At 33.4% G+C, this 14,334-nt stretch overlaps 2 protein-coding genes across 3 annotated transcripts; both read right to left on the reverse strand.

The window, feature by feature from the left end:
- Positions 1–5,980: 5,980 nt before the first annotated feature.
- Positions 5,981–8,678, reverse strand: LOC126726882 (DNA oxidative demethylase ALKBH2). The gene is made up of 4 exons (XM_050432289.1): positions 8,353–8,678; positions 7,141–7,257; positions 6,840–7,029; positions 5,981–6,508 (listed from the first exon to the last, which is right to left on the reverse strand). Exons 1-4 carry the CDS (start codon positions 8,578–8,580, stop codon positions 6,309–6,311), a joined length of 735 nt encoding a protein of 244 aa, XP_050288246.1. The 5' UTR covers positions 8,581–8,678; the 3' UTR covers positions 5,981–6,308.
- Positions 8,679–10,146: 1,468 nt separating this feature from the next.
- On the reverse strand, positions 10,147–13,726 carry LOC126726884 (protein C2-DOMAIN ABA-RELATED 11). Of its 2 annotated transcripts, none has more exons than XM_050432291.1 (4): positions 13,422–13,726; positions 12,619–12,753; positions 11,887–11,982; positions 10,147–10,687 (listed from the first exon to the last, which is right to left on the reverse strand). In XM_050432291.1, the coding sequence occupies exons 2-4, from the start codon at positions 12,727–12,729 to the stop codon at positions 10,391–10,393; spliced, it is 504 nt and encodes a 167-aa protein (XP_050288248.1). In that variant the 5' UTR covers positions 12,730–12,753; positions 13,422–13,726; the 3' UTR covers positions 10,147–10,390. The 2 variants fall into 2 exon arrangements, with proteins under 2 accessions (XP_050288248.1, XP_050288247.1); XM_050432290.1 differs by having other exon boundaries at positions 12,619–12,774; positions 13,422–13,723.
- Positions 13,727–14,334: the final 608 nt, after the last annotated feature.

The following is a 14,334-nucleotide window of genomic DNA, read 5'->3' on the forward strand; positions in this document are numbered from 1 at the left end:
AATGCAACAATTACGTCCCGACCTAGTCCAACTTACTTAAACAACCTAAAAGCTTGGCCCGGTCTTAGGGTGTATCTCACGCATATACTATGTGGTTTTAGACTTTGAATAAAAGCTAACCCTGCTTCCTCTCTTCTCCCCACTTTCTCTTCACGTCTCCATCGTTCCTTTCTCTCACAATAGCCTTTCTCCAACTCCCTTATCTTGGAGCATATAGAATATAGGGTATAAGTTGGCATATTGTAGTATCTATCTTAATCCACGTCGATGTTTGTGTAGCTCAATAAAGAAAAAAAAGATCTTAGTTCAAACTTTACAAACAAATTATTCAAGTTCCTACAAGATGTAAGGTGCACTCATTATTAGTTTCTTTCAATATTTTAATAATTTTTCTGACAAAAAATTGTAATATTTAATATTTTATTTTATAGACAAAATAGACATAGTTTAGTGATTTGATCACACTATATTATTTAAAATTTTAAAAATTGCAAAATATAGTGATTGATATATAGGCATGTTTCACGCCTACTCAAGAATGCAAATATCATTTTGATAAAATAAAAATGATATTCTTCAAAAACAATATACATTTTGATTGTCATTATTTTTTTTTTTTTCTCTCTCTCTCTCTTTTGTTGGACTTTGTTTCAACTGTTGCAAGCAACTAAATTTGAGCAAGAATATAATATTTCAAATTAATTTTTTCTCATATAAATCTTAGAAAAATAATAACAAAATTTCATTATACTTAAATAATTAATGAATCACATAAAATAAGTAATATAACAAAATAAATGTATTTATCCTAATAATAATCTTTTTAACTACATAAAGTAAATACTACAATTTTGGTTATATATATATATATATATATATATATATATTACATGTCACTTAAAGAAGTTAGGAAATTTAAATGGTTAAGATTAATTTTAGTAAATTCATAATTTTTTTTAACTTTTGTGTCAACTGTTGTCAAAGCAACTAAACATGGGAAGAATGTTATATTCTAAATCTATTTTTATTATTAGGAGTAATTACACTCCCCTCCCTTTAGGTTTGGGAGAACGACACTCCATCCTAAACCTAAAGAGAAAAAAATTCCTCTCACTTGAAATTTAAAGAAATTAACACTTTCTCCCCACCCCCCCCCCCCCCCCATTGATTTATATTAGTGATGAAATATTCTAAATTTTTATAAGAATTGTTTTACAAAAGTTTAACCATAGTTAGTAAAAAAAAAATAACTGATAAATTTATAATAAAAATGCAAAATTTATCAAATATCAAAACATTTACATCAGAAAATCTCTTCATGATTTGTTGAAAAAAGAAAAAAACAATAATAAGCAAAATTCAAACTTAATATTTTAAATTACACAATAGTTAAAATTTTAAAACAGTGAATTTTAATTATTAATTAAGATAATTTTGAAAACCTGACCTTAAGCAAAAGGTAGGTCAGTACACAATATTTTTAATATTAATTTAACAAAGTTTGGCTAATAGGATGTCAAGAGAGGAAATCAAATTTGGGGTGGAGTGTCATTTTTTAATATAAATAATTAATGCACAACTATAAATAATTAATAGGATAAATTGCAAATTACACCTTTGAAGTTTGAGGTTGATTGGATTTTACATCCCAAAGCTCCAAAAACTTGATTTTACACCATAAAGTTTGGTTCCGTTAGCAATTCACCCCCTCTAGTTAGTTTTTGATGTTAAGTGACACATCATCATATTAATGTTTTATCTTTGCCAAATCAACCTCAAAACTATGTCATTTCAGTGATAACTAGGTGAATAGTTAGCACAATCAAATCTACGTCGTTTTAGGCCTGAACTTAAAACACAAACGGTAGCTTAAGGCAAACCACAAATGAGGTTGTGCGTGCAACATCTTCATTCACGAAATCACTGGGCCACAAACAAAAATGACCTCCACCTTTGTTGGTTAGCTTCTATACAGTGATGAAACTATATCATCCAAAAATGGGATTCTGGGGTATATTTACTTGGTACTATGAGTCTATGACTGAAAACCTTGATCCACTTGCTATTTATTCCATGCGCCAATGAAATGAGATTTGGGTTTGGCTTTCATTGAAACTTAAAACCGAGCTATAAAAAAAGGGCTCGTTGTTGTAATCGGCGAGTGCGAACTACAAAGCAAGGCTGTGTGTGCCAGCATAATAGCATTCCTTATTTCGTCACTACTGGTCAAGTATAGCACAGAGATCTCCAGATTCCCAAAAAAAAAAAATTAAGCATTTTCATAAATTCAATGAACATAGTCATAGATCAACTCCATTCACAATTCATGAATTTTGATTTGACAGAATAGCCCCTTTGTGAGAACAAATTAAACATATGGTGGTCTGAGGTGAGCCTGGAGCCTTCACTACCTGCCAAGGTTCATGAGACGAGCTGATGGGTTTGGGTTAGAGAGGCCTGGGTTCGTGGGGTTTGGGTTAGGGAGGTATGAGGTCTTCCTTCTTTGTGGTTTTTGCTTTTAATTTTAGAGTTTGGCCTTCCGTTGAAGCTACAGTTTGTGTTTTAAGTTTAGGCCTGAAACGCCGTAGTTTTGATTGTGCCAGCTATTCACTTGGTCATTATTGAAATGGCGTAGTTTTGAGATTGATTTGACAAGAATAAAACACATCAGCATGATATTGTGTCACTTAACAGCAAAAACTAACTGTGGAGGGGTAAATTGCTAATAGAACCAAACTTCAGGGTGTAAAATCAAGTTTCTAAAACTTTAGGGTGTAAAATCCAATCAACCCCAAATTTTAGGAGTGTAATTTGCAATTTACCCTAATTAATATATGTATTTACTTCATTAGCTAATTCAATGAATCAATTAATACTTTGATATGAATGCAAACTTTGTTAAGAAGGAAGCCTAAATAATAAAAATTTCAAAAAAAAAAAAAAAAGTACCACATGACAGAACCTCAATCCACACATCAATCTATGCACCTCTATCATCACTACTGTATAATGGCATTTCAGAATATATATATATATATATATATATATGTTAGGAACCCAATGATTCCTAATGGGGATGGATAGAAATTATAGGGAAATTGACTTAATTCAAAGTAGTTACCCTCCATAGAGAAAGAAAGAGATTAAGAGAGAGAGATGCACTAATGTACTTAAGCAATGAATTGGTTTATTCTTCAATCATGGAAATGTGATTACAAGTAGGTATTTATATAACCATAAAACTTTTCTATTGGCCCACATAGCCTTAACCTAATAGTCTTATTATTCCCCATGTGCATTAATAATTCCAACATGTGTTAATGTGATTTAACATGTTTGAAATTGTAACTAACTAACCAACTAACTAAATACAACATCACAACAATTATTATCTATATGCTTATAGCATTCCTAACATTTCCTTCCCCTTAAAAACACCTTGCCCACAAGGTGTTGTTGTAATCTTCATGAGGGGTGATTGGCCACTACACCAATACCAATACCTCAAGACATTTTGACCGTTGAACACACCAACAACACCAAAGCAATTAATCACAGCTCAAAATTTGAGTAAACAGGCTTCATTTCAAATTAGACCAACAAATGGACACTCCCAACAGGACCTTGACCCTTGATTTGTTGAATGATCGAAGTCATGCACAACAATCCCAATAGGGAAGTTTGCTAGTACACCTTCACATATGGGAGTGTGTCCCTCTAGACCAATAAGACCGAATTCTATCATTCTTTGTTGTCTGCAGTATACAGCAACTTCTTTTTCTATGTAGACCATAGCCAAAGCACCAAGGAACTTGGAACATTCTATACCTTTCCATGTAGCCAATATTTCCTTGTCCTTCGAAATAAATTCACTCCATTTTGTAATTACAAAAGCCAACTTCTCAGAAACTTCATACCCACACATCATTCTCAATGCCAAGGGATGTTCAAATGAATGGTTAGTGAATGGGAAGTACATATCAATCCAAAACATTTCCATTGTACCAACTATATCGCAAGGTTCAGAATTTCTCACCTTTGGACAAATCTCCTTCCCATATAGACCAAAAGCACCCAATGTGATTTTGATCTCTAAGTGATCCGCATTGACGAAGAATGTTGGAGTTATACCAAAATGATAACCCATGAAGGAACTATTATTCAATTTTCTTTGTTCACTAAACGCAGTCGATTTACTATTCTCAAGAACCACTGTTTGTTCTTTGAGCTTCTCAGGACTTTTGCTTAATGAACAACAAAGATTATCACATGGATCTTCAAAATCATGGGCAAGTTTAGTTGATTTAGGAAGCTTTAACTTGTTGCTTGTACCTTCAAGAAGCTGTATCCCTTCTTCGGACATATTCTCAAGATCCTCTTGCACTCTTGAAAGTTCTTCCTTCATGGCCATGTTATGTTAGATTCAACCAAGTCCTTGACCTTCTCTAAAACGGCATTGCGAGATTCATACAAAGCCTTGAAATCCTCTAAAACTTTGTTCACATTTGCCGTAATTCTTTCCAAAATTCTCTTCGGTCACATTCATCCGTCTCAAGATCTACGACTCTGATACCACTTGTTAGGAATCCCATGGTTCCTAACAGGGATAGGTAGGAATTATAGAAAAATTGACTTAATTCGAGGTAGTCACCCTCCATAGAGAAAGAAAGAGATTAAAGGTCCATTTGGATAGAACTTATTTTGCTGAAATTGAAAATTGAAAATACTGTAACAAAATAATTTTTAAATGTGTGAATAGTGCCGTGAGACCCATTTTTAATAAAAAAGTTGCTGAAAAGTGAAATTTATGGGTCCATGAACAATGCACCGTGGAAAAGTCAACAAATGCAGGCTAAAAAAAAAAGGAAAAACGCGGAAAAAACAAAACATGGACGTGATAAGTTGGATCCAAACACATACTAAGAGTGAGAGATGCACTAATACACTTAAGCAATGAGTTAGTTTATTCTTCAATCATGGAAATGTGATTACAAGTAGGTATTTATAGAACCATAAAACTATTCTATTGGCCCACATGATCTTATCCTAATAGTCCTATTATTTCCCATGTGCATTAATAATTCCAACATGTGTTAAATGTGATTAACATGCTTGAAATTGTAACTAACTAATTAACTAACTAACTAAATGCAACATTACAACATTTACTATCTATATGCTTATAGCATTCCAAACAAAATACAATTATTATATATGCCAGAGCTCCAACACCATAATTGTCATACCAAATGTGGCCTGCACTCATCAGCCTATGCACATTATCAAGTCATCAGCCTATACACCTCTATCATCGCTACTGTCTAATGGCATTTCAGCCTTTTCAGACTATAGAAGCTCCATTCTGCATTGTTATTTTTGGCATAATTTGATCTTCCACATTAATTTTTGCCATCGGGGACTGTGATGCAACAAACCTACACAATTATTGTTCATTGGATTGTATGGCAAATAAAAGCACTCAGGCTGTATGATGTTTCCAATGCATGATTTCAGAGCCTTCTTCAAGAACCTAAAAGAGGTTCACTTACCCTGGTGGGCTAGACGGTTTATAAGGTATAGGAGTTCCCTGGAACACTGCTAGTAGACCAGCATTACAAGTTACTTGTGTAGACCCAGAAGAATTGTTAAATGCTAAACCATAATAACGTAAAAGGGCGACAAAATTCATTAGCAGCATAGACAGATGGGAGTAGTGGAGAAATGGAGAAAGGATAGGCAATTGGGAACAATAGAAAGGGATTGGTTAAGGGAACAAGAGCAATAGTGATCTGATGGCAACAAATGGAACAACAGGAGGCATGTCCTGTGGCTAATGTGTGTTGCTGTATTGCTGAAAATTGAGCACTTTAGTATAAACCATGGCAACCAGCAGGGGAAGTAGAATAGATGAAAACATTGATGTCGAATTCACTAAAATTAGCAATTGCATCATATGAGAGACATTTCAAGCCATTATCCATAAAGCCAACTTAGCAACACTAGCCACAGAGAAATATAAGAAAATTATTCGTGATGTTTACAGAGATGCATATCACAAAACCAAAAGCTACAAGCATCTTCGACCTTTTAGACTTTTAGTGATGCCTTTACAGAGATGCATGTCACAATACCAAAAGCTAAAAGCATTCTGAACCTTTAATGTTCATATCAAGTTCTTTTAAACTATACGTTCTATCTCCTAACAGAATACAAGGTACCTTGTAACAGAAGTTTCTGCAAAAGCTGGCCAGAAATCAATACAACAAATAAAGCCCAAAGAAAAACCATACTCTTGGTAACATAATTAATCAAAGAACATGTCTGAAAGTGAGGTTAATACGAGTTGTGTCTACTTTTGCACGCTTAGGCACTGAGTGGATCCAATCCCGTTGAGTGTTGCCTCTCATCACCAACAGTGATCCATGCTTAAGTTTGAAAGTGTACTGATCAGCATGGCAGCTCTTCTTCAATCGCTTGCTTGCAGGTTCTTCATCATGCCTTTTTGACACTAGAACCAAAGGACAGTTGTAAACATAAAACTATAAGTTCAATAGAAAATTATTACAAGATTAGTATAATGCAAAAAAATGAATTAACAGCGTCCAGGTCTGTACTTCAGAGGAACAAGTAAACTTGATGCAAACATATGGCTATCATCAAGTTTGTAAGAAATATACAATACAAACAGTAGTATATATCCTTGCTTAAAATAAATAAAACCAACAGTTAGTTGATGCGACAATATATAAGAGCATCCATGAAGTGCGAAGTCCAGACCCTCCAGAAGAAGGAAATGAACACATACAAAACACTTGCAAGAAGTGAAAAGACAATCATACCATTTGATGTCTTGCAGGGTTTCTTCTTCAAGAAGAAATCACGATCACATCCGAAGGATACTGAAGCAATCTCTGGAGTCAAACCATAAAGCTTCTCATCATCAGAATGCCAACCAACATAGTCATTACCACCTTTATACCTATTTAAGAGTAAGCTATTGAAATAACTCCCAGGAAGGGCTTTATGTACCTTCATAAATAAGCGAAGGCATCAGCATCCAATACAAATACAACTGTATTGCACTAATAAAGATATCTTGTAGTACTGATTATAAGAAAATTTAGACGAAATTATCCTTACCGCATCCAAGATGTCCTTAAGTGGAGGATAATCATCCCAAGAATAGGCATGTGGCTGATATCCACTGTAAATCAACTCTGGCAATCCTGGACTTGCAACATAACATGTGTCTCTAGGCTACAGAAACAAATATAACATAAGAACCCACAATTGAGCAAAGATGTCCCAGTATAGCAAGAACCCACAATTGAGGAAGAAGAAGAAGCATTGCTTCTTACCTCACATCATACATGATCAATTCAGTAAGTCCTACTAAGTATGATTAAATCAAATTATTCAGCCAAGAAATGCGCATCCCATTATGGCATTACATATAAAACCAGAAAATTCATCCTGATAAGATCAGCCCACACTGTACCACTAGGATGTCACATAACAATTTAAGGCACAACTCCAAACAAAAACATCCTTGAATTCACAACAATGGCATACACATTACAAGTCATACATTCCACAAGCTCCAATGCCTTTAATTGAATCACTCACTAAGCATGGTAAACATGTTCTAAAACTTCACAACGTGTACTTTAATCACATGACCCATTAAGTTATTTAAACAAGTCACATCACACACCTAAGGATTATTGAAATTCTTGCTCCTATTGGACTGTTTGTATATACATGCATTAGGATCTTGATTCATGGAACTTCCAATTCAAGAAATCGAGATACAAAGATCAAAACAATTCTTTCAGCATCATTTCCAAATCTAATAAATGTTGATTGGTATATTTTATTCTAGTTCTATAAATGTTGCAATCAGATCTATTCACTAAATAGATCGATTCAACATTGTTATATTTGATTTGAATCAAATTTCAAATCAACTTATATCAATTGACTGCCTCCAATTCCATTATGCAGCACAAGATTAAAGATTTCAAGTCCCTTTTTTTTTTTTTTCAAACATTGCCACATAGTGGGTTGTACAAATTTTCCTCCAAACCATTTGGGACAAACTTATGTCCATTACAAAAAAATCTCCCTCTCCTCCTTACAAAGAAAATTGTTAACTTTTCTTGATTATAATTTTTTACATAAAAGGTTAGAACTTAATTGATTAAGTTGACCTCATTACTAACATGCTTGCATTACCAATTACAAATTTTCACAACCTAAAATAGAATTTCTGTGTGGGTGTATTAAATTTATCATTCAAACCACTAATTAACTAAATGGGACATGTTAAAAAAATAAAAGAATTGGGAGTACCTGAAGACAAGAGCGGCCAAAGACACGAACGGTGGGTCTGGTCCAAGGAATGTGATTGTTAAGAAAATGGAACCATTTCCAGGATTGGTCGTAGGTGAAGAACCTTTGTATGTACAGGACTTCGCTTCCATTCCTTAAATCCACTATCTCTCTCTTTATTGTGTTTTCATTGTTGGGGCTTTTCGGATCGGTGTCTGAGTCTGACACCGCTTTAAACTTCAAACTCATCGACTCAAAGGACCAGAGACCAGACACTAGTTACGCGCCAATACCAGGTTTTTATGCTTTTACGAATGAACAAAACTGGAGGCCCCAACCCAAGTCAATAAGTTATATAGAGTTAGAGTCACAGCAAAAAATAAAAATAAAAAATAAGTACAAATTACAAAAATTGTAGGAGGTGGCATGCTTATAATAACCTATCAATTCAACTCACTATTGCATTACTTGACGGAAGGTGACTTCCTAATTGGTGAAGCCAATAAGTTTAGGGTCAAGCCAAAATTAACTACAAATTACCACAAAAAAAAAAATGTATGAGGTGGCAAAGTTACTAATGTGGATAATAAATTAATTAATACTGATAATATAGTGTCTATGATTTGCTTATAAAAGAATTAATAATAACCTATCTATCAACTCAAAGATTATAAAATTTGTTGTGGAAATTGTTACATTAGTAGCACTATCATTTGTTGATTTGATTTTTTTTTTATCACATCATCAATAATTTTCATAATTAATAGGAGTACTTAGGAGATGATTTAATTTTGGTATAATTTTTGTAACTATATGGTTAGATAGGGTTACTTAATTTAGGTTACTTTTTTTTTAATGTGGTCGATGCAATTTTTATAACTATATTTTGGATTGGATTGCATTACTTAATTTAGGTTAGGCATAAATAAATGCTCCATCTCATTAATTTACATGTCAACTAAAATTTAATGATGGGATTTGAGGGATGCCCCTTCAATTCTGATGGACGAACTTATAGGACGAGGACACATTTAAACGATGTGTTATCACACTTGGGTCAATACCAAGCATATTTGATTCCAATATCTTTTGTAGTTCAAATGCCACCAACCCCTCTCCCTCTATTTACCTAAATAATGCCAATTTTTTACATCTCTTTATGTTTTTCATTTTTTTTCTTAAAAGAAAAAATGATTTCATAAACCATGTCTACAATCAATTGCTCCTAAAAGTTGCTAAAGCAAATAATGCTAGGGATACCCCAAAAAAAAAAAAAAAAAAAAAAAAAAAAAAAAAAAAGGTCTGTAATTTTTGCCACAACTCGTCACATGGAAAGCTATAAGTGGTGGAAGTATAAACCCACAATTTTACTCACAACTCACCACGTGACGATTTACGAGTGGCAAAAATTATGGACTTTTTTGTGACCCTAGCATTTTCCAGTGCTAAATGTTGACTAAGGAATGCAAAGACTCCAAGCGTGTATTCGCAAAGTGGCATTAACTACCAGCTATCATAGACTTGTTTTTATATCAAGCCCGTCCATTCAATTGCTTGTTAAATTCTTAAATTGCAAGTCATGTTTATATACATACATACATATATATATATATATATATATATATATATATATATGATTATTAGATAGTTTAGGATGAGGGATTTAAACTCTAGAAATCTCTATTGAAAACACCAAGAAGTGTTAGTTAAGTTACAAGACTCTTAGCAAAAATATATATTATATAAATAACTTTATATAATATATATATATATATATAAAGATATATAATTAAAATGCAAAGACCACTGATAAAATTCATATCAAACCCCTGCAAACACTTGGCCTCCTATTTCAACATGCTTGAAAACATATAGAAAAAAGCAAATTACACAAGCAAGGTTCCACTTGAGCCAACTCACAATTATACTAATTCTACACTGAGAATGCCTTTAACATCTCTAAAGGGGTTACATGAGACTGGACTAAAAACTACACACATATTGGACCTCATCCCCCCACTGTTAGAAATCTAAGCCTATGCAAAACATAGATTCTCCACTACTTCGAGGGAGTTTCAAGAGGATCAATGAACTTTATCTTTAGTTCGATCTCCCCAGACTCAACTCCACCAAGCCTTAACCAAACGCTCTGCACAACTTCACCATTTACACAACAGATAGAGCTCTCTCCAACAAGACAGTTGTCACCATCTGGGACTACCTTCCTTAATGTTGTCTCTCCAGAAGAAACCCCCAGAATCTTTCTCAACCTAGCGGCAGAGACTATTGGCTGAAGGCTGAGGTGAGCATTCCCCATCTTGTCATCTGCCTTGAAACGATCTTTATCAAACACTTCCTACAGAAAAATGCACTTTGGTCACATTCCAAAATCCAAAAGTATCATTAGCTTCACTAAGATTACTTTAGGAGCTAAATAATCAAACGACAACTACACAGTAAGATTTCTTATTTTAAGAGAAGATATTAGAATAAAATTGTATTTACAAAAATATGATGGGACAGATAAACAGGCCAAAACCAATAAATGAAAACCTTCTTTGTTTTGTAAGTAACAAACAAAAGAAAAATAACAGAATATTCCAATCATTAAAAGGTTGGAGATAAGTCAAAACAAAAAGTAAGGAAGCAATGCAAAATACTACCACAGAACCTTTCAGCCTTCTGAAGTCCTCAAAACCCTTTTTCCCCACATTGCCCAATAATTTTCAGACAAACAAGAAGCACAATACCAAGAATCCAAAAAATGAAGGAAAAGACGAAAAGTCAGCAAACAGCAGCTGATTTAGACAATAGTCTACAGACCATGGTCAAATGAGTACCAGACTACTCTTGCAAATAACAAAAGATTAGGGGTTATCTACCTACTTCCAGAAGATTACCAAAAGATTACAAGAATCAAATTTGCACCAACATAGGAAACCAAAATACTGAAGGTAGAATAATGAATCAATTAAATACTGAGCAGGGCATATTAAAACAGAAAAGAAGAAAAAATTTTAAAAGGTGTTGAATTTCCATCAAGCAAACCCACTCTTTAAGGTTTTGATATGCAAAGCTCAATTATGTACTCTCACTACAGAACAAAGAATGTTGACTTTCATCTTATATTGCAAACAGCTGTTAGTTACGTGAAGGATATTATATGGTATAAACCCATCACTTAATAGTTACAAAAAGGTTTCAATCATCTCAAGGAGAGGAGTTTGAAAAAGGCTTTTTGAATTCACAAGTTGAATGTAGGAGTTGAAGAAAACTAAGAGACACACAATCAGGAACAACAAGAAATGATAATTCAAAGTAAGGATAAGCAAGAAGTTAGGCAAATCTGACAATTCAAATTACAGAATGAAACAAAACAATCTGCTGAGCACAGAATAAACTGTGTTTTTCACCTTTACTAAACACAATTGGAGATCATAGATCATTTTAGGTATGCATGCCACTGAACCAATTTGCAACTTGACAAAGGCAAGATTGAAGGGAAAAAATGTGCATATTTAAGAAACTAATAAATTCAAAATTTTAGGAACTTACAAAATTTAAAACTCCAACAGGTTCTGTGAGGGAGAAACTTAGTTCTTCATTCCAAACAGGATTAAGGCAACTATTGATAACCTTGGTCTTTGCAGTCTGATACAGATAACACAAATAAGTTAATTTAAAAACATAGGAGAGACAAACAACAGAATGCAATATGAAGGAAGTCATTAACAAGCCCAGTGCCCTAAGCATTCAAATAGGTGCCTAAAAGAAGTTATCAAGTGATATTCTATGATTCTTTCAAAAAATTTCAAACCAGAGAAATTTGTTTACTATTGACAACAGAATACTTGGGGAAAAAAATTATAGAAACAAACTAAGTAAAAAATCCTGGCAGATAAATATAAGTCCAATCTTGGTTTATAAATAATTCACAACAACTCTGCTTGCTTCATTGTTTTTATTCGAACCATTAACTCAACCCATTAGATCTATCAATTCAATAGCTTCATCTCTCATACATTGATTAAGGAAACATACATGCGCTTTGAAATCATATGGTGTATACATTGCATAATAAGTGACAGCAAAGAATGTGTATCATCACTGATAATGAATCAAGTGAAAAGATAATATACTACTGAATATCAATAAACAAGCTTAGAGATCAGCAACGTAATTTCCAATAAGAGTAAAGTTAGAAATGCAAGTGCTATCAGATGAATATGATTGAATTCACTGCAGCTCAGATTTTCATGCTGCACATATACAAGAGCCTAGAATCACCTGATTGCCTAACTTGACTATCACATAAGGATCGCTACTCTTGAAATCCCGGATTACCAATCTTTTTCCTTGCACAACCATCACTTTTAGCTGCCCAAGCGGCTCCCCCATAATTGGCTTCTAAGGATTTGTCAACTTCACAAACACGCCCAACCACTGCAAAGCATTGAACCAAAATGAGCTTCAACTCTAAAATACAATAATCATACATCATATACTACATACATACACAGGCAATTTTATACACTAATGAGTTAGATAACTCAAGAGGTACTTAAAATACGCCTTTAACTCTAAAAAAATACCATTCTTTATACAAATCCCAACAAAACTATTTAGCTCCCGCACATACATACATACATACATTCATACGTATACATCTATACAATGCATACATATACTACAGAAAGAAAGGACCTTGTGAGATCTTACATGAGGAAGAGATAGCTTTAGATTAGAGAGAGGCTGTGAGATCTTTGTGAAAACGAAAAGAAATGAACAAACTTTGCATTAAAGTTAACAAATTTAGAAAGTGACAAACACCCCCCCACCAAAAAAAGCATGTTCTATTCATATAGTACACGCTTCAAAGCAAAATCCCAAGAAAAACAGAACCCAGAAAACGAAAAAAGAAAAAAGAAAAACCACAAGTAACCACCGACAAACAGAACCCATATAAAATCACTAAAACTAAAACTATAGAGCAAACTGAAATAACTACCAGCAAGCATGTGTATCTCTAAAAGCAAATAAATAAACAGAAACCCAACAAAGAAAAGCAGAAGTAGCTGAAACAGACTTACCAAAAAAGACAAAGATTTAGGGGCTCTCAGGAGAGCTTTGGTTGCTGATCTGTTTGTTGGTTACTTCTTCTTCTTTTTCTTTTTTCTTTTTTTTTTTTGCAGTTTTTTGATACTCACACAGCCAGATCAGTACATAGTTTATAACACCGGCAACTACAGGTCGTTGAGATCTTTAAGGCTTTTTTAGCTATTGAATTTGCGGGCTTTTGTTTCCGCGTGTCTATGTTATATAGTGTAACGGAGGGATTGGCAGATGTCAGTCTGCGAGTACATTGACGAGACTAGGTCTTTACTCGTTTCTAAAGTGAAGCAGTAGTACTAGTAATCCGGTCCTTGGCTCCTTTATGACTCTGACCGATCTGCTTTTTTGTTGAAACAATAATTTGTCAAAATTTTTATAAAAATAAATTATAAAAAAAAATCCAATTTCTTTGGATTCTTTTTTTTCTATCACTATCACTCACTCATGACTCATATATAATACTAATTTATTTAATTAGACTAATTCAGCCAAATTAAAAATTAGTTAATAGTCTAACATATAATTTTATATAATTCATCAACCTTCTTTAGCTTGGTGATTAAGATTTGTGTTTTTGCTATCCCCCAAAGATCAAATGCAAATTTCTGATTTTATCAATGAAAACTTTTTATTAAAAATAATAATAATTAATTATATAGTAGGTGAAACAAAAAATGGTAATGGGAGACTGATGCTTTTGTCAAAGATTTTATGCTTAAATTTTTATACTCCTTGTAATTTGTTATTATTCAGAGGTAAGATTTCAATTCAAAACATATGAGACAACACTGCCCGGTCAAAGCTTTTTGATGTATATGTCTAAAGACAACATCAAGTATGCGCTTCTATCAAGGAGCTATTGATGGTGATGTGATTGTGATAATCAAATAT

Source organism: Quercus robur, chromosome 5, assembly GCF_932294415.1.
Source record: "Quercus robur chromosome 5, dhQueRobu3.1, whole genome shotgun sequence".
NCBI lineage: Eukaryota > Viridiplantae > Streptophyta > Magnoliopsida > Fagales > Fagaceae > Quercus > Quercus robur.

Excerpts from the sequence above, each read along its gene's own strand:
- LOC126726884 (XM_050432291.1), bottom strand. The coding sequence starts at position 12,729 with ATGGGGGAGCCGCTTGGGCAGCTAAAAGTGATGGTTGTGCAAGGAAAA. Across the intron at positions 11,983-12,618 it reads TAGTCAAGTTAGGCAATCAG|ACTGCAAAGACCAAGGTTAT; the intron begins GTGATTCTAGGC and ends TATCTGTATCAG. Across the intron at positions 10,688-11,886 it reads CTGTTGGAGTTTTAAATTTT|GAAGTGTTTGATAAAGATCG; the intron begins GTAAGTTCCTAA and ends ATTTTTCTGTAG.
- LOC126726882 (XM_050432289.1), bottom strand. The coding sequence starts at position 8,580 with ATGAGTTTGAAGTTTAAAGCGGTGTCAGACTCAGACACCGATCCGAAA. Across the intron at positions 7,258-8,352 it reads TTGGCCGCTCTTGTCTTCAG|CCTAGAGACACATGTTATGT; the intron begins GTACTCCCAATT and ends TTGTTTCTGTAG. Across the intron at positions 6,509-6,839 it reads ACCCTGCAAGACATCAAATG|TGTCAAAAAGGCATGATGAA; the intron begins GTATGATTGTCT and ends CTTTGGTTCTAG.